Source organism: Pelodiscus sinensis, chromosome 22, assembly GCF_049634645.1.
Source record: "Pelodiscus sinensis isolate JC-2024 chromosome 22, ASM4963464v1, whole genome shotgun sequence".
Lineage (NCBI taxonomy): Eukaryota > Metazoa > Chordata > Testudines > Trionychidae > Pelodiscus > Pelodiscus sinensis.
In genome coordinates, this window is record NC_134732.1 from 24,585,306 (window position 1) to 24,611,333 (window position 26,028).

At 54.2% G+C, this 26,028-nt stretch overlaps 1 protein-coding gene and 1 long non-coding RNA gene across 6 annotated transcripts in view; one reads left to right on the forward strand and one right to left on the reverse strand.

Annotated features, from left to right (window-relative positions):
- The window catches only part of NR6A1 (nuclear receptor subfamily 6 group A member 1), a 181,738-nt gene that overhangs the window by 11,624 nt on the left and 144,086 nt on the right, over positions 1-26,028 (reverse strand). For 4 of the 5 annotated variants that reach the window (XR_012897202.1, XM_075905678.1, XM_075905676.1 and 1 more), the window contains 7 exons: positions 25,391-25,621; positions 15,895-15,950; positions 12,169-12,326; positions 11,255-11,482; positions 10,156-10,410; positions 4,867-4,988; positions 1,945-2,097 (listed from right to left, as the gene is read on the reverse strand). Coding sequence is in view for 4 of the 5 variants with exons in the window: in XM_075905678.1 (XP_075761793.1) it covers positions 1,945-2,097; positions 4,867-4,988; positions 10,156-10,410; positions 11,255-11,482; positions 12,169-12,326; positions 15,895-15,950; positions 25,391-25,621 (1,203 nt within the window). In the remaining variant the exon portion in view is untranslated. The remainder of the gene's footprint in view (positions 1-1,944; positions 2,098-4,866; positions 4,989-10,155; positions 10,411-11,254; positions 11,483-12,168; positions 12,327-15,894; positions 15,951-25,390; positions 25,622-26,028) is intronic. The other variant, XM_075905677.1, reaches the window with a different exon arrangement.
- Positions 14,004-20,637, forward strand: LOC142819342 (uncharacterized). The gene is made up of 3 exons (XR_012897206.1): positions 14,004-14,322; positions 18,119-18,275; positions 20,540-20,637. It is a non-coding gene; the product is annotated as an uncharacterized LOC142819342 (long non-coding RNA).

Here is a 26,028-nt window from a genome sequence, read left to right on the forward strand (position 1 = left end):
TATTATTATTCCAACTCATCTGAGGAAGAGGGTTTTACCTATGGAAACTCATGATCCTATCCATGTACTTTTGCTAATCTCTAAGGTGCCACAAACTACTTGTTTTTAAAAATTATTTGAGTTAAGGACCCGAGCAATACCGGGTACATCTTCTAGTGAGGGCACATTAAGGGTGTGTCTAGACTACATCCCGCTTTTGACAGAGGGATGTAAATTAGACACTTTGAAATTGCAAAGGAAGTTGGGATTTGAATTTCCCACGCTTCATTCGCATAATCTCATCATGGCGCTCTTTCGAAAAAGCGCTATTTCAAAATTGAAACCGCAGTCTAGACGCGGTTCTTTCGAAAACAGAAGCCTTTTTCGAAAGATCCTGTAACCTGATGTACGTTTACAGTATCTTTTGAAAAAGGCTTCTGTTTTCGAAAGAACCGCGTCTAGACTGCGGTTTCAATTTTGAAATAGCGCTTTTTCGAAAGAGCGCCATGACACAATTATGCAAATGAAGCGTGGGAAATTCTAATCCCGGCTTCATTTGCAATTACAAAGTGTCTAATTTATGTCCCTCTGCCGAAAGAGAGATGTAGTCTATACACAATAGAAGATGGGAAAGTCTACAGGCCTCCTCTGCCAATCCCCCCGTCAATCACAGTGAATAGGTTGTGTGGGATCTGCCCACCTGCTCCCAGTGGGCAACCCTGCCCGGTGCGACAGAGAACGGTGATCCACAGACTCGGATCGATATGCTCCATGGAAGGACATTTATTCCCAAACCCAACTAGCCGATGCCCATTATTTTAATAGTAATAGAGATGTAGCCGTGTTAGTCTGATCTCGCTGAAGCAGAAGACAGGACTATGCAGCACTTTAAAGACTAACAAGACGGTTTATTAGATGATGAGCTTTCGTGGGCCAGACCCACTTCCTCAGATCAAATAGTGGAAGAGAATTGGCGTGACCATATATACCAAAGGGATACAATGAAAAAAAGTGAACACATTATAAAACTGACAAATCAGATTTAGAACAGAAGGAGGGGTCGGGGAAGGGCTAGTATCTATGAGATAATGATACTAGGGGTGATGGATACTAGCCCTCCCCCTCACCCCGCTTTCTGTTCTAATCTGATTTGTCAATTTTATAATGTGTTCACATTTTTTCATTTTTTTTTTCATTGTATCCTTTGGTATATATGGTGGTGCCAGTTCTCTTCCAGAATTTGATCTGCGGAAGTGGGTCTGGCCCATGAAAGCTCATCATCTAATAAACCATCTTGTTAGTCTTTAAAGTGCTGCATAGTCCTGTCTTTTGTTTCATTATTTTAATATTTGTGTACAAATGTCCAATGTTCTCATGAAGTCCCTGGAACAACACCTCTCGAGCCAATCATCAGTGCACGGCGATGGACATTTCGCATGCAGATTTCACTGACCCAAGCTCCAGGGACGTTCAGATCTGGGGACATCCATCAAGCCTAGCTAGACTTTTATATTGTGATTTTCTCCACAGAGTCATCTCTAGACTCAGTGAGGCCTGTACCATCTACATATGTTCAGCACACAAGCCACTTCAGAGCTGGGTCTGGTATCAAGACCCTAAGGAGGTTTTGATCAAGATACTGAGAAGAGCCCAAGATCGTTGAAGTAAAGAACATGCCTTCTCACCCTCTGACCTAAGACCTGGAGTTTAACGCTATCGGTAAATACAGACACCACTGGGCCAAATTACAACCAGAGCCCGTTTTAGTACCCTGGGTGGAACGTGTGTGTCTGTGGGGTGGGAGGGAGGGACGGTACGCTGTGGGGGAGGCTCAGAGAAGGCCCCACCATGGCACTGCTGTCCCGCCAAGTCGGTAGGAGTTTAATGATAAAAAGAAAAGTTTCCTTTAAAGGCGATTTCATGAGCTGCACAGGGTGCAGCTGGGCGAAGAGATGCAAAGCTCACCTGCAATGTATCGAATCTCGGGCAAACACATCATTAGATCCGGAAAGCGGTTTGGCTGATGTGGGTACTTGTATTCCGTAAAATCCTGGCACACGTACCAATACCGTTTATTCAACTGCTCCAGTTGGGACGTATTAGTCAGGCCCCTAATGTCTGAGTGAAAACACAAGTAGTGAGTGATTGGGAGCAGCTGTAACACTAGACCAGAACCAGGTTCATGTTTATCCTCATCCCCATTCGAGTCAGCAACTGTAAAATGGGAGGAGAAATCACAGTCCAACACCACCTACCTAAATCACACTACACTATTGGACAGAGACTTGACTGGACAGATCCAGCCAGTGCTGGATTAACACTTCACCCTCCTCCCCCAGGACAGACCGAATGCATATCAGCCTAGCTGTGTGGGCACAAGATCTTCCTTTCCTACACGAGGCAGATGAGAACAGGGAAAAAGTCCTAAATTGTTCATGCTCAGAGATCATGAACCTCTCAGAAGAGAACAGCTTGAGCAACCTTAAATCTCTTTCTCTTTCCAAAGTAGCCATGTGTCGCGGCTTCCAGACCTTACATGGGGTGCAATGTCGTATTTTCCAGACAGAAGCGTGCTGATGCTAGTTACATCATCTCAGCTCTCTAGGAAGCGTTCAAGTCAGTAATTCCAGGCGTCGTCGGTTTAGGAATTATGCCATGTGGTCTTCTAAACTGGCCAAGCTTTTATTTTAAAGTTTAGCTCTATCGTACATCAAGCAATGGACACCAAGACAAAGCAGACGTCTCAGCGCTAGCCTAACGAGACGGGAAAGTCCCTTTGCTTGCACTTCAGCGCAGTCAATGACATTTCTTTACAACTTGATGTCATGGGAAGGGGCCCCACAAATTAAGAACAGGCAAAATCTGCAAGTCCAAGGCTCAGTATTGTTCTTCAGAAATCCTGTACAAGGGAAGGAGCATTTACTCGCTGTCCAAGAGCTGACCTTGAATCATTTTCAGGTATTTCACAAAAAAATTGCCAACTCCAACTAAAAATAAAGGAAGACAGGAAGTGAATGAAAATGCATTTGGGGAAACAATGGAGACAGCTAACGGAGTCCATCATCCCGCGGCAGGAAACGCTCAGGGAAGCAAACCGGAATCTGCGCCTGGGACGCCCCTGACGTGCCAGCACAAACCCCTGGGAGAGGCGGGTTCAGAGATTTCCTTGCCGGGCAGAAGACTCCAGGGCTGCGCATTCATGTAACTGCTTTTGACGCTCACCTCGTGGGCTTGTGCCAGGCAGCAGCTTCTTTCACTGATGCGCACACAGTCGTGGTCACGCGCTGCATGGCCGCGCAACACCAGCCCCGCACCACACGGACGCAGGACTCACACCCCGGCAGCCGATGGAAGCCACCCACAGGCTCCTGAAGAAGCGGGCGCTTCCAAAGCCTTGCAGCACGCCAGAGTCACAGAGGTGAGGCCAGTGACCCCCCCGCAGCAGAACCACTGGCGCGGTATTTTTGCTCTGGCTTTATGAACCGGGAAGAGTCTCGCAACCGCGTTGGACGGCAGCTCTAACGTGCTGTGTGGGCCACCGATGTCATCCGACTCGGATTAGGCGGCACTCAGTACCCACACGTATTCCTGCCTTAGGCACTAGGTTGAAGGACAAACAGCAACTCCTCACTTTAAAAAACCCCTTCCCGGAGTGAAGGGAAATGCTTAGAGGAAGACTCCAGGAACCAGACCCAGGGAAGGGAGCAAACCCTTGGCACACGCAAGTTTGCAGAGCTACACAAACTGGAAAGAAGTGGTGCTAACTGGCTGCCTTGATTGCGACGGTTAAAGTGACTAGGCCAGTGACGCTCAGCCGGAGGCTGTGAGACACAAGTGGCTCTTTAATGCACCTCCCACAGCTCTGTGTGGCATGTGATATTAAAACACTGATTTAATCATTAACCCAATCTAATGTATTAACCAGTCAGGAGGCTTTTACTAGGTTATTAGCCACAGTAATACAGTAAAACTCCAATTGTCCGGCATCCAGTGGTCCGGCACTCCTGATAGTCCGGCCAGCTGGACAATTGGAGCTGCTCTGCCCCCAGCTTCCCCAAGTCCGCCGCTGGTCAGTTTCAGCAGCGGTTGACTTGAGGAAGAGCAGCTGGGGTGCTGCCGGGTTGATCCCGCAGCGCCGCCCTCTCCCGCTCTGCGCAGTTCCCTGCCTCCCGCAGACCCCTCATAGCCCCCCTTCCGGTACTCCGGCACATCTGATAATCCGGCACTCCCTGGGTCCTAAAGGTGCTGGGTTATCGGAAGTTTACTGTACTTGGTCAGTCATTTTGCCAGGAGAGTAAAATTAAATCTCTCACACACACACAGTCGCACATGAGTGTGCGCACACACAGAGTGAATTCACACAACTGTGGCTCTTTTGGGTAATGTTGATCTTTGATTTGGCTCCTGAGGCACTGAGGTCCAAGTGGCCTAGACCCTCCTGCCACAAGCAGCAATGTTTTCTGATGACACACGCTTGTGTGCGGTGAGACGTTTGCCAGAACAGCTGGTAGGGAATCAGTCAGTCAGGTCTTATCTGGGAAGATTTCATCAGTCACTCTGCTCTGTTCTGACTCTGCTGCTGGTGAAGTAGGTACGTATTTAAAGTGACGCACGCACTGGCCTTGGTGTCCACGATTAAAGGCATTAGAATTGATTAAGTAAAGTGAGCCCTTTCTCTTCCTCTTCACTTGCTTCATTGAGGTGACTGAAATAACACACATTGCATGTGGCTTGAACTGTGCCAGGGCCAAACAAAACCTCCCACCTCACAGGAGTCCATTGGGACGGGGGGTTGGACCCTCTCTCTTCCCATCACCCAAAGGAAGCCACGGCCGACTGGCGTATGGACGAGTCATTTCCTCCTGACCTCCCCCTTTGGCCACTCACCTTGGTTGAGGAAGTTAATGGCTTTCATACACGCATACTCCTCGTTGCTGACCTTCAGCTGGTTAAATTTGCGGTAGAGGTAGATCAGCCGTTCCATCACCTCCATTCCCTCTTCACTGAATCTGCAGGAAAGGGAGACAGATGCTCACCTCGGGGAACACAGGGGAGAGCAGGGGGCTTAGTGACTTGCTGAACTTGGACAGTGTCTGACAGACCTTGGTGCCTGGCATGAGAATTCAGGGACCCAGGCGCTTCAGGTCTGCTGGTAACAGGCACGAGAAGCAAGACTGGCAACAGGTGCTTCAGAACATCCCCCTTTAAGGGAGGTGGGGCTGAGGCTGCTCTGCCGGGGAGAAACGGGTGCTTGGATCCTGGCTCTACGAGCGATCCCTTGCAGGGCGCTGGCCGGGTTACTGTGCTTCCCTTGCCCCATGCTGAAGCGGGGCTGTTTCTCTAGCCCGGGGGGCTGGGAGGCCCTAGTCACTAGCTTGTGAAATGGGAGGGGCCGGAGACCAGCCCCAGGGCTGTGCACAGTGAGTATGACACGCTCAGTCACCGTTACCCCACTTCAGGGCCCACCGACTGCGCTAGTCCAGCTAGGAAGCCTGGTGAAACGGAGCTGAATTCCAGCCATGTTCTAAGCGTTCACTATTCCCGGGGGCCAGCCATCACGTGTGCCACGCGGGGCACAGGCAGGGGCAGGAAACCTCCCACGTGTCAGGGACGCCCTCCCGCTGATCCTTCTCGGACGCTTTGCTGTGGAAACCCAGCGAGGAGTCTGCAATGACCAGACTGTCCCCTCTGCCCGGCTGCGCCTCTTGGGACAGACTGAGCAAAGCCAGGCGTGTCCTGCCAGGTTCAGTAGGTGCCAAGTACCCGATGACTGGTCAGGGCACCCCAGGCCTTCCCTCTGGGTCCAGGGCCCTCACTGACCACGCTCCACAGCACCACGCCTGAAGGCTTCCCGCTGGACCCCATCCTCTGCCACTCACCTTCCCCGCTCTCCCCCCTTCTCGGCACCAGCCCCTTAGCTACCATGAGCCCTCCCCTGCCCTCCGAACAGCTCATGCCAGCCAGTGCTGTGGCCACGTCACAGCTCCCGGTGACACGGCTGATCTCTCTGACCCATCTGGTCCTGGGGGCTCCAGGGCCTCCCACGCCCCAGTGAACCGGCCCAGGAAGGGCAAATGGGCTCGGCCGACGAGCAAAGCTCCAGAGGCGGGCGCTACGCTAGCAGGTGAGCGGACGCTGATGTGCCAAGGTGGGAGTGATGCATGAGACACAGAACGTCCAGGCAGCTTCAGAGTCAGGAGGAGCAGCTGAACCCGTGCCAAGAACGGAACACACACAAGGTCCGGCTGGCTTGCTTACAAGCTGCCCGTCTCAGAGCGAGACTACTTCCCCACGCAGCTCGCGAATGGGGAGGGAGGAGTGCAGTCTCCGCTAACGCTGAGGGGACTGAACCCGGCGGAAGTGCTGGGGCTGCAGTCACGAGCCCTGGTCTTGCAGGAATCCCGTAGCTCTGCAGGAGCAGTCCAAGAGGTCCCTGGGTAACAGGACAGTAGACAGTGAGAGGACACGGGTGACATTTGCGAGGCCCTCGCTGACGTGTATTTCGGGGCGCTCTCTCCGCGCCAGTGGCCAGGCACCATTCCAGCAACAAGCGGTTTGAAGCCCCATAGGCTACTTCGAAAGACACAGCGCCCTGCAGGACTCTTGCGCAGGGAGACAGGCATGCTCAGGAGCGCAGCAAGCGGTGTGTTCTGGCGTGATCCAGTGCACAGCCCGAGCCGGGTTTGACCAAAACCAGAGCAGGAATAAACTCCCCTTCCCTGAACAGCCTCTTCTTTTGGCATGTGCATTTGTTTACTTCCAAGTTATTTGTAAAATGCACGGTGGAGCCGGGCCGCAGGGAAGAGAAAACAAGCTGTTTGAACTTCGGGTCAGTTCTCTGGGGAAGTAATATTGTACGCGATGAAAGCCTGCTCGGCTAATCTGAACTCGTACCGTTTTCTTGCTCTCGACTTGACATGACAAATCCTGCAGGTGCAAGACTGCAACGCTCATGCAGATAATGAGCACAAGACCATTCACAACCCTCTGCTGGGTCTAATTGGTTTTGGAGTGTGCACATTTTTACTACCCCCTCGTCACTTCCATAAATCAAGGAGAGCTCTTCTCAGCCCTGCAGTGCCACGGGCTTGGGTTTCTGAGCCGTGCATTCCTCCCTTCCCCAAACAAAGCTGTTCTGTTTTGCTCAGCCCTGGTCCTTCCCAAGCACCGACTCCTCCACACGCCGTCTGCCTCCCAGCTTAGACCCACTGACTCCTGGCCCGCACCGCCAGGAGTCACAGGACAACGTGCCAGCAGCCACGAGCTTTATTTGCACTTTGATAGACTCTGTCGACTGCAGCATTCCACCCAGAAGACAGACCACTTGGCCAGCAGTTTCAATCAGAGTTGTTTTCAATCTACCTACCTACCGGCAGCCATGGGGCTACCCGGGAACATAAACAAACGATAATCGTCGACGTGCCAGAGTCTCTTCAGTCAGCATTTGGCGGACAACTTGCATCTCCAAGTACTGCAGCCAGTTCCGAGTATTAGAGACTCACTACGAAGAACAGCGTTACCGTGAAGAGAGCCCAACGGGTCGCACCAAACCCTCCCTACACCCAGGCGATCCCAGTGAACTCACCGGGGTCATGTGGGTGCATAGAGAGTAGGGATGTAACGGTGCAGTCGATTAACCGATAAAAGCGTGTAGGTTAATGCTGTAGACTACACACATTTCCCCCTGCCCCTGTACAGGGGCTGCTGCCACCCTGCCCTGCTGCTGCCTCTTTATCAGAGGCAGCAGCACGGGGTGACAGGCAGCTGGTCTGTGAGGGGAGCTGATTTTTCAACCGGCTCTCCTCGTGGCCCAGCTCCCGCCTGGCCCCCCGCGCAGCCTGGCAGGGGACTCCTTGGGATCGGGGCTGGAGCACACCGGCTGCCGGCCCCACCCCCGAGGACTATAGAAGAGTCCAGTAACCGATAAGGATTCATGAAGTTACTTGACTATTCGAGGAACCGACAGTTAGCGTCCCTAGTAGAGCAAATGAATCTACGTTTCAGCGAGAGGGGGCCGCAGAAGCGAAGACATTAGTGCCTGCTTCCGAAGAGACAGCCGCTGGGGTCTCTCGCTGCAGATGGTAAACAGGCGCTGGGGCCCCGCCAGGAAAGCTGCCTGACAGTCAAGCCAACATGAACCTGGCGTGCAAATGGCCCTCTGAGCAGCACAGCTTGGTGTGGCCAGCGGCTGGTACAGCAACCCAGCTTTCTGCCACTCTTGTGAGGTCCCAGGGCTCAGCGGGGGGCTGTGTAGGAGGAAGCTGCACTGTGCATTTCAATTAATACGACCGATAAAAACCACAAGGGCCCGGCCTCGTTTTGGGGGAGGGAAAACGTTTTTAATACTCCTAAAAGCACTTTTTTGCTCACTGGTTAGTGAAGAGCTAGGGAGGAGCCAGTCGGGGGCACCCAGGCATGCACTGGCGTGAGCACACAGGAGAGCACTAGTGAGACCTTCACTGCGACACAACAGCCGCCCTGCTACGTGGGGACATTCCAGCTGCAAGTCAAACGCCCTGAAAGAAATGACTGTCCGACTCAGTGGGCCCTTGTCCGCGTGGATCCCTTAGCCATGCACCGCACGCAGCCTCCCTCCTTCCTCCCCCAGGGCCTGCTCACGCTACATTTCCACTTCTGGTTGCTAATTCCATTCTCAGCTCTTCAAATGCGGAGCCAGTAAAGGAGACAAGAGGACCCGTTCCCCTGTCAAAACCCAGCTCTCCTTGTACCGCTTGGATGGATCCACAGATCTTTGCCACAGCACCCCTGAGACCGGCAGGCTAGAAATTGCCCATGGCGGAAGGGTTACGACAACTCCTTTATCATCGCGCTTTCAGCTTGGGCCTGCCTCGTATTTTATACGCGTGTCAACTTTCGGGGCCTCGGAGAGGAGAGCTGGAGGGCGAGCAAACCGGTGTTCAGGAGCAAGTGCAGAGCGGCGACTCGCTGCAGCTGCACGTTGGATGTCTTTATGAGATCCCTGGGTCCTTATGACACTTGAGATTTAGCACCCCATGATGGCCATGGCATGAGGACCAGTTCCAGCAAGGGCAGAGCCGGTGTAGGTCAAACTTGAACAGGGAGGCTGGGCGGCCAGTTAAGTAAATCCCGAAAAGGTCTTGTCACAGTGCTGTCAATCTCGGCTATCCAAACAAGGCTCAGTCTGGGACTTGGACAACAGAAGAAAGAAAACTGACCAAGATGATGAATTAAAGGCGGGTCACCCCGCGGAGCATCAGATAGTGCTGTTTCCTCCGTGGTGTCAGCTAAGTTGCAACATCATTAAATTTATGCAATCAAAAACAATGAAATGGCAATTAATAACACGACAGAGTGGAAACAAGGTCACTAGCTGTGTGATCAAATTCTTCTCTCTGCTTCGAGCTGGGGAGCTGTGTGACCAAGTCTGTGTCATTTTGTGCCGTGTGGTTATTTACAATATTTCTATAGCGTGTTTCTTTGAGCCTAGGTAATTCCTCACGTCAATGGGCTCTCCTCTCAGCCCTAGGGTGGAGAAAGGAAGGGTTTCGATGGGAAACCTGGCCCTGACACTAGGTTCTCTCTCTGCTTTTCTTCTGAATGCTGGGAAAAATCCGCATTGTCTGGGGGGAGGAGGGGAGGTCCGTAGGAAAAGGAACGACGCTGGCGAAACGAGAACTGGAGAGGACAGCTGTACCGTCTTGTGCCACGTTCCTTTTTGTGCAACGTGCAGGGTTACTCTAACCAGTGCTCCTCTTCCTCACCCTCCCAGCATAGCTACTGCATGTGCTGCACTCAAGGCCCCAGGAACAAGCTTTTGTTGGCTGCTGGGGTTAAAACAGCTGGAAACGGGTGGCTTCACCCCAACGTGTTGTTTAAAGGTCACCGTTCTTTAATTTCATCGCGACTCAGAGGGCTTCAATCGAACTGAGAGGGGACGCCTGCTTCTGCGAGGGGTAAAGGGATCCAACGGGAGCGTTCGCGCCCATCGGCCTCCCGCTGCGGCAGGGAAACTCGGAACAAGGTACGATATTAACGAAGCCGGAGTGGTGTCTCTTAACTTGACCTGCCCCTTTGCCGTAGGCCTGGCCAGAGATATTTGCCCATGGACAAACAGTGAGTCCGTAGCAGAGCGAGGAACACCGCACCCCCTCTAATTGCTGCTACGGCCCGCAGAAGATTTACTCCCCAGCTCACCTGTGCAGCTCATCCTCCGAGGGAGAGTACTTGGAGGTGACATCAGCAAGGTCGCCAAAGATCTGTTTGCTGTACACGGTTAGTGAGGACAGCAGAATCAGCTCCTGCCATGTGGAGCCGAGCAGGCAGGTATAGTCCTTGATTGAGAGTTCACAGAAGAACGGCAGTTTCTTAATCCAAGCAATCTGCCTGAAAAGCAACTCGTCTGCCAGACGACACAGCAACGCAAACAGCTCTGCCTGAGTCACTTTGTACCTGCAGGCAGTCAACAGGAAAACATACAACCGGATTAACACCAAGGCATGAGGACAAGGTAACGTCTGCATGTGTCCCGGTTCCTGGTGACCAGTGTCATCCAGTGGCGAGAACAGAGACTGGCCACTGGCCCCCACGCAGCACAGCAAGGACGTTACCCTATGCTCCTCCCCAGAAAAGAACGCCATCCCTGCAGCTCTGGACGAGGGATGTGAACGGGGAACCGGTTACCTGGTATGCAGCCCCCTGTGCCTCCGGCACTGCATGGGGTCACCGACTCCTGGCTCCCAGCCCAGGAGGGCTGCGAGCCGGCAGCTCAGCACGAGCCTGGAAACAGCCAGGCTGGGCCCCTGCCCACAGTGTGGGGGCCCCACATCCCTGCCCGCCCCCATATAATCAGTCTGCTAAAGAAGCAGGCGTGTGCATCCCTCATTTTGACTGAACTAGACTAGTGAGCATCTCGTGCTCCCAGCAGCTCTGCTCTCAAGTCTCCTCCAGGCCTGGGTACCAGAGAGTAGCAAGCTGCTGCTGTTCTCCCCAGGACAAAGGACACGGGGGCTGCACTCCAGAGATGTGCACCGTGTCGTGCCCAGAACAGACAAGCCATTGCCCTAGTGACATCAGACATGAGCATCGCAGTCTCGGCTCTGAGCCTGGGGCAAGCCCTTTGGCTACCGCCCGCAGGATCATCCCTGCGCGAGCAAAGCTCCGGAGGGGCAAATACTCCAGGGCGTTCGCACAGTAACCCTAACCCGCACCCCTTCCCCGTATCGGGCGCGTGCAGAGACACGGGTATCACGGTGCAGCGGCTCCTGGCAGCCTCCCGCCAGTCCCACGCACTTACCCCTCTTCAATCAGCATCGGCGTGCCAAGCGGCTCCAGGTCCTCAGCTGACACCAGCTGGTTGATGAGCCCATGGGACTGGGGATCCAGGCTTCGGGCCTGAGGGGGCACCAGAGCCGAGTGAGCCGAGTAGTTAAAAAGGTGCGGTAGGTACTGATAGTGCGTGGACACTGGCGTCCCAATGTACTGATCCCTGAGTGCAGTGAATCCATTCAGCTCCACAGACCTACTGAAAAGGGAAGCGCTAGTTAATAGGCCGGACAAAGGCCATCCAATGCAGGGCCGTCCCTCGCCCGGCGCGGGGGCAGGGAATCAGACTGCTGCCTGTTAACGGAAAGGGGTGAAAATCCCTGCCAGTGAAATACTGGGGGGGGGGGGGGGGGGGAGGCCGGCAGAGCAGCCAGTCTGACCTCCACACCCGCCCATGCACTGGGACTGTCTAGGGAGCCTTCAGAGACCCGCCCACCCTGCTGAGCGCCGAGCGGCGCACTGCCGCCCGTACCTGCCCCACGCTAGCGGGCGGGAATCAGTAACAAGCGATACGCTGGCTCATTGCAACACACAAACACAAGGGAACGGGAGCAGGCAGACAGCACGAGCAAGGAGAGGGAAAGGATCCGTTCACCACGCTCGGGGTTTGCCCATCTAGTAAAACAGATGACTTGGAAGGGAAGACTTTTCGCCCACCGCTTCTGTCATTTGTTCCTGAGCATTGCGCCCCCAGATCACACTGGACAGCTCTGACGCCGCGCGTGGGCCTCTAGCTGAAACAGGTTTACCCAGAGGTCGGCATTGGCACGGCGTCTGAGTTAAACATGCAGCATGCTCCTTTTCACTGCTGACCCAAAGTGCAGCGCGCCGGGCAGTGCGAGCAGCGCTACATTCATCTGCGATTCTTTCAGCGGACGCTCCCACCTTGAAGACGGAGTAGAAACAGGTGACGGCTGGTTGCTCTCAGAAACTCCATTCCCGGGAGAGCTGTGGTCACTGTCTCCATTGTTACTCCAAGAGATGTTTGCTTCCCCCTCAAATTCTTGTCCAGACATAATTCTTTCAATCTCCTCCTCTGAGATCTTTTGGGCAAAAATTATTGCATTTAGTGATACACTTACCCAGCCAAGTACAAAACTAAGCAAGACGAGCTGCACATACCGCTGGGGTTAGCATGGAAAACTACAACCTAGAATTTCTTGGACGGGTCTTTTATGTGGGGAGACCATTCAAACATATTTACAATCTTCCAGGCATTTCTTATTGTTTTCCCACTTTTCTTTTTTTACCAAAGAGATATTTGTTTTAAAATAAGGATTGCGTAATTATACGACTGTCCAGAGTTGTAACAGTACAAGCAAAGCAAAGTTAACGTGGGTCTCTTTGGAGCAGAGGTGGGGAAACTCAGGCATGGGGGTCGGATGTGGCTCCCATCTTGTCTGGTTCTGGCCCCCGAGGCTCAGAGCCCCCTTCAGCCCCACACCGGGAGCACACAAATCTACTAGGCTGGCCCCCCTAGGCTCTGCTGGGCAAGGGGGAGAGTGACTTTCTCCTCGGCTGGGAGCCTCGTCAGTGAAGGGGTTTTTGTTTGGTTTGGTTTTTTGCTCCTCACTTGTGTGCGGCCCCTGACTGATTCTTCTGTGGGTCAGCGGCCCCCAGCCCCGCTTCAGGTGGGACACGCGAGGCCAGATGAAAGCTCAACATAGAAAGAGATGGTTTCCGCCCCCGCAGTGACGGGAGGTTCTTCGGGACGGGTGGGCAGTGGAATCCAGACTGGGACCTCACAGCTAAAAGAAGCTGGAGTCACTAGAAGGGAAGTAACTTACATTTCTGCAAGCACTAGGCCCTATATGGATTCCACTGGGGACACCTGACGAGCACAGCTCAACCAGGAGGCGAGTGGCAGGACGGCTGCAGGGCCCCCTTCAGCCCCCCCCCCCCCCCCCGTCCCACACTTGGAGCACACAAATCCACTCGGCTGGAGCCTGCCGGCCGAGGAGCAGCGCCGGAGCAAGAGACAGCGCCAAGCACGTGTGCACTGAGCTCCAAGCATTCAATAGAGGGACCGCTGGAAACAACCATAAATGCTGCTGGCACTCTCACCCCGGGGGAGGGAGGAGAGCAGGCAGCTGACACCCAAGATGCTTTTGGAGAGTCCCAGAGACCCCCTTGCTGCTATGGGGTTTCTGGCTCGCTTCCCTTCTGCGCAGGCAGCAGGCGAAGGCTCGTGCATCAGCCCGCCCGCCTGAGGGGGTGGGCAGTGGACGCAACCTCCATGAAGAGGAGATGGCGCAAGAAGCTTATGGGGCAAAAGGAGGCTCAGGGCAGAGACCCACGGCGCAGCAGGGCCTCAGAAACCAAAGCCAGGCAGACGGTGGCAAGGCCGAGCAGGCGCTAGAGGCTGCCAGGCAGACCCCTAACAAACTGATGGGCCAGCTACTGTCCTCGAGGAAAAAGCCCAGCCCGGAACGAACGGAATCTCTGTGGCTTCTCGAGAAACGGGGAAACGCTGCCCCTCCACGAGGCGCCATTTCCACGGGCAACTCTTCCCTCCAGCTGGGGGGCGCTCTGCACGGCTTGCATCCGATGACACGGGCCCCAGCCCACAAAGAAACCCGCTAGTCTGTACGGCCCCACGGGACTCCTCGTCGGCTGTGGGGACGCAGACTAACGTGGCCTCCTGAGACTGGGACAACCTGAGAACGTGGCCGCCAACACCCGGGCTCCGAGGCAAAGCAGCCATGGCTGGAATGCCCGGTACTGCCGTTGCCCTGGCAACAGACCAAAGGCGGGGGTGACCTCCGTGTCTCCAGCCCCCGCCCCCGGGGCTACCTGTGCTTCCCGGAACTCCTGAGGAGCCTCAGGCCCTGGCTCCCGCGGGCCAGCGCTCCTGGGCACCAGCACTGAGCGGGCGGGGAGCAGGGGTGCTGCCACAGCACAGAAACGAACACGCACTCGCCACGCTGCTTTGCGGGTCTCTGGCTGCAGCGTCGCAGCTGACGTTCCAGAAACAGACCAGGCGGCAGGGAGAAGGGCCCAGAGCAGCCATGGTCACCCTGCCCCGATCTCCTCAGCTGGGTGAGCCAACGGACCCTCCTAGAACTGTCCGTCCACTGGGACTGGGGCAGGATGGCGTGTGGGGATTTGGGTTTGACCTGGAGCAGGGAACTGGGGGGCAGCGTCTGGGAAAGGGTTGGGGTTATGTGGGCTCCGGAGGAGCGGGGAGCCCAGGGCTGGGTGCCCAAGGCAGGCTCTAGGCTGGAGGAGCTAACCTGGGCGGCTCCGAGCCAGGCTCCCTGCTTTCACACACGGCTCAGAGCAGCCAGCTGGGGGCACCTGTTCCTCTGAACGCTGCAAGTCTAGTGTGTGGGGCGCTGCTTGTCCTGCACACGGGCAGCTCCCCTTGGCTGGAAACCATCAGTGGGAGCTGCGAGGTGGGGCTGGGGGTGGGGGCAGTGTGCAAAGCCTCCCCCGCCCTTCCCCGGGCTCGGCCCACTGCTTCTCTGAGCAGCCTGCGGGGGCGGAGCCGGCTGGGAGCGTGGTTGGGCCGGGGACGCTGTGTTTAGCCCCCCCCGCTACAGACACCGGGGTTCAATCAGAGGGAGCTTGCCCGGGCAGTGCCATTTGCAATGAATGTTCTGGGTGCGAGCAGCAGCAGCTGGGCTGGGCTCAGTCTTGTTCGGGTATTTCGCTCTCTGCTCCGCAGCCCTCGTCCTCCCCACCGCCCACCCCAGCGCCGTGCCGGAGCGAGCGGAGAGTCTCAGAGATGCACAGCCGTGGAGAGCGGTGTGGAAGGCTCTTTCGATAGCCCTTTTATTAAAATAAATAGTGGTTTGAGGCAGCCTTTCCGGCGGCAGGCTGGAGAATGGCCATCATTTCTCACTTGTGCAGCAGACGCTATTGTGCCAAATTACCTCGCATTTTACAAGCCATCTCCGGCCACGCTGCCCCATCCATCAGGAAGACATTTATTGGGTGCCCCGCTTGCAACAACTCAAGAAATGGAGCTATGGACACGGCAAGATTTACTGGGGGCTTTGCAGGGACTGAAGCGCCCGTCTCGACTTACGAAGGGTAGAAGGTCTCCTGCAGTCTGAGCAAGTAGTTCGGAGATTGTCATTTTAGTCAGGGGGCCAGCTGATAACCTGTGGCCCGCTGGAGCCGTGTCATGTCTCTCGGGAGCCCGGCAAGAGCAGAGCTTCTACAGTCGGCTGCCTAAGCAGTCTGCAGTCTAATGACACAGGGTGGCTGGAAGCCTGTCACCAAATTCATTCGTGCCTCCCTCCTGGGCCGGGTTGCTTCCCCAGCACAAATGCTAAGTAACCTCTCTGGGTTCTGTGGCGTACAATTCCCCACATGGCCCAACGAGAAATATCCAGCACCTCCAAGGCAGTCCTGACACCCTGCCTCACTGCCCAACTCCCCCTTCCGGGGGCAAGCTGTCCACGACCCTGCCGCATGCAGCAGAGACCACATGCGGGAGAGGGATGTTTCCTCCCCTCCGAAGACTTAACGACTGGTTCACTTTCCCCGTTTGCAGGAGCATGACGGTGCTTTGTACAAACGTGCTCTGGTGTCGTGCGATTCACGGCTGAGACACGGCGCACACGCTGAGGAGAACTGGATAAGGGACCGTGAAAACACGCTTACCTGGACAGGTCCAATACTTTTGTTCCTGCCTCCTGGCATGCCATCTTCTCGGATTGCTGAAAGGGAAGAGCCAAACACCGGTTAGGAACACCACTCCCCAGTGTTCTACAGTTACACAGAGGACACCCGGCCTGCAGGAAACTGTCTGTTTACAGGGACACTGAATCAGAGTTTTATTTTGCTCAATAAGACAGCGTATGTAGGTTCCCCCCCGGGTGAGGGAGAGGTGGTGTATGCACTGAGGGTACGTCTAGATTATATGCCTCTGCCGACAGAGGCATGTAAAACAGGCTATCCGACATGAAGCAGGGATTTAAATATCCCGGGCTTCATTAAAATAAAAATGGCCACCGCACTGTGCTGGCTCAGCTGATTGTCGACGCAGCGCGCGAGTCAAGATGCAGATCGGTCAACAAGGGAAGCCTTTGTCAACCTCTCCCTATGCCTCGTGAAACGAGGTTTACAGGAACGGTCGACAAAGGCTTCCCCTGTTGACCGATCCGCGTCTTGACTCGCGCGCTGAGCTGGCACAGCATGGCGGCCATGTTTATTTTAATGAATCCGGGGATTTTTAAATCGGGTAGCCTATTTTACATGCCTCTGTTGGCAGAGGCATGTAATCTAGACGTACCCTTAGATTCCCACTTGCAGTGGGACCCACAAAACCATTTACTTGGCTGGCAGGGCAGCTGGAGAGTTAAGTAATATGTAGAGAGCCATTGCAGACCCTCAGCTGAAAGGTGCCCTGGAAATGAAAAGTTCCATCTGAGCATCAACTCCCTGAAAACTCAGGAGATGTAAAGGGAAAACACTAGTGATAACTGGTTGAAGCGGCAATGTTCTCCACAGCAGGGTCTGCATCCCCTTTATTAGCACCGGGATGTATAGCCCCACGTGCGGTAATGCACAATCAAGATCTAATGCCTGTCTAGATTAAACCAGGGTCCTGTCACAGGCCTGTCTACACTGGCAGGTTGTGTCGCCAAAACAGTGAGAGCGTTTACACTGCAATGTGACTTGTGCCAGGAAAAACACCCAGTTTTGGCAACAAAAATCTTCCACCCCCCACGAGAGACTTGTGTCTTTTCCCCTCCCGTTATTGTTGACAAAGAGCCAGGGTGGTCTCTGCTGTTTGTCTCATCAAGAGACCTGGCTTCCGCCAATATCCCACAATGCCTGCGCTCAGTGTTGTGTGATCTCTGCTGCCCTGCCGGCATGCACCCCTCCCTTTTCAAAGCTCCTGACAGCTGAGTGAGTGGCTCCGTTTGGGGAACAAAGAACAAATCATTGGAACGCTCCTGTTCTGCTGCTGCAGGGGGAGGGCCGGAGAGGTTGCTATGCTGCTTTGACATTCCTCAGCAGGCAGAGCCCAAAGAGCTACGTAGGAATCCCAAGAAGCGCAGGGATCAGCTGTCTTCCCACAGCACTGCACGGTGGGGTGCTCACCCACAATGCTTTGCTCTATCAGTCGATGGGAGAGCTAGCCATGTGGCCAGGAAATGTCGAGAATGGGAGGCAGAAAAAACGGTTTGACCCATTTTTACTTTTGTGACTTGTGCACGTCAACAGCACTTCTGTCGCCAAACCTTCCCAGTGTAGACAAAGCCAGAGTGGTAACTGACTCCCTTTTGGGCAGCGGCTGCAGATAGCACAACAGACAAGAGGCTTTGGTCCTTCTACAGCACAGAGTCAGGTTTCCTTGACCCACCCCAGAGCAGGGAAAGGACTCACGTGAAGCAAGCACTTGAAATCCTGGCTGTTCGATTACTTAAAGCAATTTTGTTCCAAAAGGAGGAAGCCTTTGCAAAGGGTTCTACATAGTGAGGCTGTATTTCTTAGGGTGCGTCCACACTGCAGGGCTTCTCTCAAAATAAGCTATGCCACTGAGCTACAGCAATTGTGGATCTTATTTAGAAATAGCTTATTTCAAAATAGAGAGAGTCTACACAGCACTTGCTTCGAAATGGAGCACTCTTCCTCTGACTTCCCTTATTCCTCGTACAAGGAGGGTTACAGGAGTAGGAGTAAGAAGTCCTCCAGCTTGACACTATTTTGAAATAAGTGCCTGCCGTGTAGACGTGGGCGAAGTTCTTTCGGACTAGTGTTGCAGTGCAGACGTACCCTTAATGTCCCCCAAACAACTTTTACATTCAATGTAGAGCTCGTTCCTCTTCTCTTTGGGACTTCCTCTCTTTTCCTGCAACCTACTTTCTTCTACTGCTAGGAAATCCTGCATGGGAGAAAGACCATTGTGCCCAAGGTTTTCTGATGCTCCTGCTGCTTTTTCCGCCAGCTGAAGCCCCTCTGAAATTTGTGAGACTGTGATCCCAAAATCCCTTAATGCCATCTGGCAAGGAGGTTCCAGGAATGCCCTGATTCTGGTAGGTACATTCCAGCTCAAAGAACGTCATTGGAGGTCGTTAGTGAAAGCCAGGACCATGCTGGCTTTTAGTATCACACTGCAACATACATACGGGTATTGTATAGAGTTACATCTATAGCCAGAAAACATTCTTAGAGCCCAGGCAAAGGTCTGAGTCCCCATACAGGTGAAAAACAGACCAGAGGTGTCTATTCACCCGTCTCTCTATTGGGATGCAAATTCAAAACTATAAGCAAATGCTCATTTACATACAAAGTCAACGGAGAGATGTGATATCAACAGGGAAGAGACACAGGAAATAAGCCACAGGTGGTTACCCTGTCTCTGAGGATAGGTAGTGGACTTCCAAGAGCACAAGTAGAGCCCTGCACATAGGAAGCAAATGGGCGGTGTGGATATAGTCTTGAAAAGGAGACCTCAGCCCGTCGTGGTTAAAAAACTTCAAGGCACTTTAGAAGTAAGATAAACCTTTACAGTCAGTCTAGGACGTTAGGGTATATCTAGGCTACATGCCTCTGCTGACAGAGGCATGTAAAACAGGCTACCCGACATAGTCAATGAAGTGGGGATTTAAATATCCCCGGCTTCATTAAAATAAAAATGGCCGTAGCTGATCGTCGGCACAGCACGCAAGTCAAGATGCAGATCGGTCAACAAGGGAAGCCTTTGTCGACCGCTCCTGTAAATCTCGTTTCACGAGGCATAAGGGAACGGTCAACAAAGGCCTGCGCCTTGTCGACCGATCCGCGTCTTGACTCGCACGCTGTGCCAACGATCAGATGAGCCGGCACAGTGCGGCGGCCATTTTTATTTTAATGAAGCCGGGGATATTTAAATCTTCGCTTCATTGACTATGTTGGGTAGCAAATTTTACATGCCTCCGTTGGCAGAGGCATGTAGTCTAGACATACCCCCAGTCTCCAGAAAGCATTCTGAGACTGTTGTACATGTAACTACCCGTTGTTCCCAATATTCATATTTCCTAGCACTTTTTGCTAATAAACGCACTCGTTTGCATTAGAAGCATCTCTCAGTGCTGTGATATTGAGCAAGGTGCTTATCCGGAGTCAGCTCATAGAAACGGGTGTGTACACCAGGGGTGTAGTGTAGAAATGTGGGTGCTGGGATTATCCCCCACAATGCAAGCCTTGGGCAGGCACAGAATTTGTCCCTGCCCCCCCCGTACAGAAGTCCAACTCCCCCGACATTGCACTGCGTTGTTCTTCGTGGACAGTGGCTCCCGTGTCCCTGTGTGTTCAGTGGACGGGCTGGCCGGCAGAGAAACGCTTCCAAGCGACTCAAGGCCTGGGGCCCGCAGCTTGTTAACCTGGGAGGCAAAGGAGGGGCTGGCTTGGCCCCGAGGAGCTAACAGGTGGTGCTGTCAAGCTGAGCAGACGCAAGACCCCCTCATGTGGGGGCGGGGGGGGGAGAATCTCAGCACTGGGACCCTGAGATCAGTCCCAGGGCACAGGCCCCTGCATGGCCCCAACCGCCGCCACGGCTGGGTGTGGGAGACTCATCCCTCTTGCGGCTGTGGGGCGCGCTCACTCCTGAGGCAGCCCCAGGGACGCCTAGTGACTCCCAGGAGCCAGTGGCTGTCTGAACAGAGGTCCCCCAACGCGGTCGTTCCTCGGGCACTTGGTAGGCGAGATGTTTTCCGGGTCCCTGCACCTGGGAGCAGGCCTCGCAGCCAGGGCAGGGCGTAAGCCAGTGAGCGTTTCAAAGCGCCCAGAGCCCGGGGTCAGCTGGGGACTCATTTCCCATCCCCCCGAGGGAGGAGAGGCCAGCCCAGAGCGGAGTTAAGGGGCGGCAGACCCCCGGGCGCGAGCAGCGCACGCAGGGCCCTGTCCGCCTCCCGGCTGAAGCGGTGGCGCCAGTCAGCCCTCCGACCGGCTTGTGGAACCTACTGTCTCCCTAGGAGCCCCGCTTCCTACCAACCGTACCCTGGGGCCTGCTCCGCCACCAGGCTGCAATCTCGGGGGCTCAGCTAAGGTGCCATCCGGATCGGGGTCCAGCCGGTCACTGCCTGGGTCTCCTCAGGCGCACTGGGGCAGGGCACCGCGGGATGGCCAGAGGCTTTTCTGCTGAGCCGTCGCCGTGTTCACAGAGGGTGCCCAGGGGGTGAGCGGAGAAGGGGTTGAACAGTCCTGCATTCACATGCTGGCTGCCTGCTGCGGGGAGCGCTGCGCGGTTGCGTCCAGCCTCCCTTGGACATGTTGGAGAAGCGCTCGAATTCAAATGCTGACCCACCTCTGATTACAGGACCATCCCCAGGCTACTGCGGTTCCAGTCTCAGCTCTTGCAGGCCTTACAGCAGCTCCCAGCGGGCTAAGTACGGAGCTTCGGTGGCTGCTCGCTCTGATGGGCCGTGGACCATTTCAGATGGCGCAGGACGTGCGTGACCTGCACTCGCTTCTTTCGTTTTCAAACCTTTTCTCCCATCTGGGTTAAAGAAGAGGCCCCGGACTTGCGAGAGCTGCCGGGTGAAGCCCTCGCGATACTTCGTACTCACGGATACGACTCGCTCGGAGATCTCAGCGCATCCGGCAGCAGCGGGCCTTTCTGCTGTTCGGCACCCCGGTATTGGACTCCCCTGTTCCTGACGCGAGAGTCGTTACAAGGCTCTGCCTGCCTCAAGGGGTCTGATCGTGTTTGGAAACTGCATTTATGTGGCACGTTTTAAGTAGGAGTTTGAGGAGACTGTTACCCCTCGGGACATGCTCCCCGTTGGGAACTAGCCTACCCCCGCCGAAGGGAGGCATGGGGCTGGTTCTCGTGTTGGGGACGGTTCTGTTAACCTGGGCAACATTCTCTCCTGCCTTACAAGCTAAGAAAGCCACGGCACTAGGACATGCGCTTTCCAAGCATTCCCGCACTCCCTGACCTCAGGTAGCCCGTGAAAGGCTCTTCCCGAGAGACATGGCCACTCAACCTCCTTGTGAGCGGAATGCCAAGGGGCCCGCCGACCCTACAAAAACATACATAAACATCAGTATGAAACGCAGCTGTGGCCCAGTCGTGCCGTAGCTTCTCTTCTGGGCAGTAAGAACAGGGGGAAACCTAAGAGCTAAGGAGAAGCCTGGAATTTACAGGGGCAAAATGATCCACTTTTTCCTGCCCGCTCCCCCCAGCCATTTTAGAACACAGCTGAGCCCCAGTTCTCTTGGAGCATGGTGACCTGGTAAGTCCCCAGGTCGTGTTTGAAATCCCCCCTCCAATCTGAATTTACGGAGTTTTTTAAACACGCAGGTGAGAAGCCGTCCAGCCTGACGCATCGTAAACAGCTAAACAACATTGCTACCCATCGCCCCCGCTTCACCACCCTAAGGGAACATCTGCGTTTCCCCTCAGACAGCCCCGCGGGAGGAGGAAGGGAAGAAGGGGAGGCTGGTCTGTATTTCAGTCTGCTGTGCTGCGTGCTGGCCAGGAGATGTCGCTGCTTCCTTCTGAATGAGCAGCAGCAAAGGTGTCCAAAGCCCCGAGGGACACCAGCACCTTAGTGCGGCTCCCAGGCCGTCGGCCGCAACAGGGAAAGTGGCTGTGCAAAGAGCCGCTCTGCTCAGGAGCGAAGCCGTGCAAAGGGCACAGAGAAGGCGAGCCCCGCACAAGCATGGAAATGAGCAATCCAATCATTAAACTGGAGAAAGGAAACAAGTCATCAAGGGGATGGAACAAGAACATGCAACACCACGGGGGTGGGGAACCTAAGGCCCGGGGGCCTGGATTCAGCCTGAGGCTTGGGGCTCCCCCCGCAGCATTGGGGAGCCCCCACTGATGCTCCAGACCCCCCGCCACTCTCTGCGGAGCTGGAGCAGACAAAATCCACCAGCCTGGTGCCCCCAAGCTCTGGTGCGCGAAGGGAATGGGGGGAAGGTCTTCCTGCTTCTCAGTCGGGGGCCACGTCAGTGACGGGTTTTTTCACTTCTCCCCCGTGTGCGGCCCCCGACAGATTTTTCTGTGGGTCAGTGGCCCCCAAAGGGTTCCGCACCCCTGCAACAAGTGCTCTGAATTCTAGCTTTCCCTGTACCTGGCCCACAGGTCACCCTTTGCAAGGACGGTTTTTAGATGCTTCTGAACTAGAAACCCTCCCGTACACGTTCTTGTGAGGATCTAAAATCCTTGGACCATAAATTTGCATCAGATAATTTGCAACTTAGGCCAATGCCCCCGACAGCAATTAGCCCTTTAACCTCCCGGACGTAACAGGGGAAGATCCTCAGGCCAGTCACGCCTTGGCTGTCCCCTCCAGACACAGGCAGAGGAAAGGGTCCCCAGAACTGACGGGAGCCCCCCGAACACTGGGACCCTCTCCCATTGCAGGGCAGAGACGTGGAGAGGCGGGAGGCCAGGGAAAGGGGCTCTAAGAGGAATGAGGCCTGCAGCACTTTGCAGTAACCCCCGCGCCGGCTGCGCAAGGAGCAGCGGAGGTCAATGGTTAGAGAACCATGACTCTGCACCTCTGATCACTGCTGGAGCAGGGGGGTGTTGCTGGCGCGGCGGGGGCCACTCACGGACAGACTCAGCACTGTAATTGCTAGCAGGACGGGCAGGACAAAGCAAACCCGCCAGGAGAGCAAACCGACCAGTTCTCCAGCCCCCCATGTGAGCCTTTAGCCAGGACCAACCCTTGCTCCTGCGGAGCAACATGCCCCAGGATCTTTCATGTACACAAATGGCCGGGGCACATCTCAAAGGTCATTTACAGGAGTAAGGGCTTCCCTCCAAACAGCATGCGTGCGCTCGCCCGGGGCTCGGCGACGGGTTAGCAGGCTGCAAGAACACCCAAGAACGCGTTGGCAGAGGGGCTTTCACACAAGCGACAAGGAAAGGTCGGAGGAGAATTAATAGCTGGGATTCAAAGAAATGACACTGCAGCTTCTGAATCCAGGAAGCCGCCCCTCCCACAATGATACTCACTTGCCTCCTGAAGCCTAATGCCCCCTCTGCATATCAAAGGAGTGAGCTGAACAATCACTATATTACCGCCTCCCCGGCCTACTCCATTTCCTGTTAGTTGTTGCTCAGCTTAAAAAAAAGTCTCTGATTTTAAAACAGAGCAGGCCCCAAGATTGAAATGGCCAAAATGTGGACATGTCGGAGAACACACATGCCTGCTGAAATCAGACCAGGCAGGTTAGGTTTTAAAAATAAATTCTTTATTCCGAGGAAGAGTCAGAACAACCCTTCTCAAGTGAAGAGAGGGGTTTGATGGGCTAATTCACCCCATCAAAACTTCTTTACACTACTAAAAGCCAGCATCATCCGTGCCCTAGATTACAAAGCCTCCGCATAGCCCAGTTAGCCACACACCAGTCACCCCAGTTGCTGGCCCGGGTCACAATGAGAAGCATATTCTCTGAAGCTGCATCGCACTTCAGAGCTGTGGTGCCTGTCAATGCTCAGCTGAAAGGAAATAGGAGATTTCATTTAGATCTTTTCGTAGATTTACTCTCTCAAGTGAATATTCCATTGTACAACTGGTATCCCAACTGCTCACACTTCCTGACTCCAAGATGCCCGTTTTGGGACTAATTTCTGTGACCGTGCCACCGTTATTGTAATAGCTGCACGATACAAATGCCACATGAGCCAAACCAAACCGATTTTCTCCTCGGTAGGAAAGAGGCAAATCACGTCAGACCAAAGCAGCGGCTAGTGTGACAGGTTTTCTACCTGATCAGCGAGTTCCACACTACAGCTACAGGAGGGATCATACGACAGAGTTCCTGCTTTGCATCCCCCTCCTTGGTGAAACTGTACTTGGCCAGACGGTGGCAGAAGATTCATGAACTATCATGATACAAGAGCCATCCCATGAAGTGAGTTTTAAGTATGGAAGGGCACATTCGGGGGGAAGGGGAGGGGTGATTAGAGAATAGTCTAACTACAGCCTGTGATTAAAAAGTCAGGCACTCTTGAGATCCAGGAAATCTTTTACTGTCCCTAACATTTCTGTCGTCTCTACAGTTTTTCAAGGGTTATTTAACTGTTTCAAGGAGGAGTAATCCAGCAAATGGCAACGGTAGTAAAATTCCTTCCCCTACCCTTCCCAAAAACATTTGGCCTTGCTAGAACGTCATGCCTGGCTACACGTTAAAAATCAAACTTCCCTTTCCTAACTCTAGTAACAGAAGGACAGATCCTGGTTCCCTCGGTACAGCATGAATGCGCTGGCGTGCATGCCCAAGGGGGAAGGCAACACGCCCAGAGGGGCCGCGCTGTTACCCTCACTGAGGAAGTGATCATGGCAAACCATTTTACAGTCCACTTTTAAGATGTCAGCTCTCTAGTCCGCCCCCAACCCCAGCCCCCGCCCCATTTCGACTCCACAGCGTTGACAGAACTGGTTTGGAGCAAGCACACCCGGCCTCGTCTACACTAGCCTCTCTTCCCTGAGACTGAAGGCAAAAGAGGAGGGCTGTGTCCCACTGAAACCACAAAGGATATTTAAGGAGGGAGGACGTTTCTTGCTGAGCTAGATTAGCTTTCAATGCCTGTAGGACACAAAAGCACGCCTGTACTGGCTTTTTCAGTTACATCGGCGACCCATACATCCCTGAGCCTTAAGGGGGAAAATACGGTAAAATGCTCTCACAAAGTTCCCCTCTGCAAGGAGAGCAGGTTTGAGAACTTTCACCCAGCCAGGTAGTTTGGGGAACATTCCACACCCCTGAAAACTGGGCATTAAAACCAAAGTGCCTCCTCCAGCAGACACAGTGTGTACTGTCACCACAATGACAAACGACACAACAGCGTAAAGTAGGTCAGGAGAGTCGTTTGACAAGCGCTGTTGTCAAATACTGTTAGACAACTGGACCAGTGTTGCCTTTGGTACCAAACCACAGTTACAAGAGAAGGCGGCATCCAGTCCCCATGGGAGCAGAGAGAGAGTCATCTTAGTTTATAACTGACTGCTTAAAGAAACCCACCAGGTTGCTTTCTGAAGGTATCAAAAAAAAAAAAAAGTCAACGACAAAACCTTCCCACCAGCTCCCAGAGAGCAATGGCTCTGTGTGCACACGTCTCCCCCCCTTCCCGCCCGTGCACGTGCGCCCCCTCCCCCCCATTCTGTGTGAGCACACGGAACAAGTACAGCAGCTTCACTCTCGTTACCTTTCCTGTTCATCCCCATCTGGAGGCACTTGAGCAGCCTGCAATACTGGCATCGGTTTCGCTGTTTGCGTGACATGACACAGTTCTTGTCCCGACTGCATCTGTAAACCCGCTTGTTGCAAATGCTCCTTTTGAAAAACCCTTTGCAGCCTTCACAGGAGATGATCCCATAGTGCAGGCCTGTAGCTCGGTCTCCACAGATAAGGCAGGTTCGCTGATCAACCCGGTCATCTGGAAGAGAAACAGCACTAGTTAGAAACTAGCAAGCCTGAAAAAGGACCTGAAACCTCCCTGGCCAGGTCGGATATGTGAGCCCCCCACCCCCTCCCTGCCTTCCTGCCCCGTCTGAAAGAAACCAAGTTAGGTCATCGTAACCTGACGGAGCCTTGAGACGCTCCTGGCATACACGGAACACGAAGGCAGCCCTTCCCATCAGCCAGCTGCTGCAGGATGGGGCTGACGTGTACACGGGAGAGACAACCCAGCTCAGGCTCAGAAGGGGCCCAATTTCACATGAAATATTCCAGGAGAAGAATTGAGCAGAAGGGTGCAGACACGGAAGGCCTTTTAGCGAGCAAACCGGAAAGGATGAGCACCCACTGCTTACAAAGCAGAGCAGCAGAATGCCCTGGGGTAGC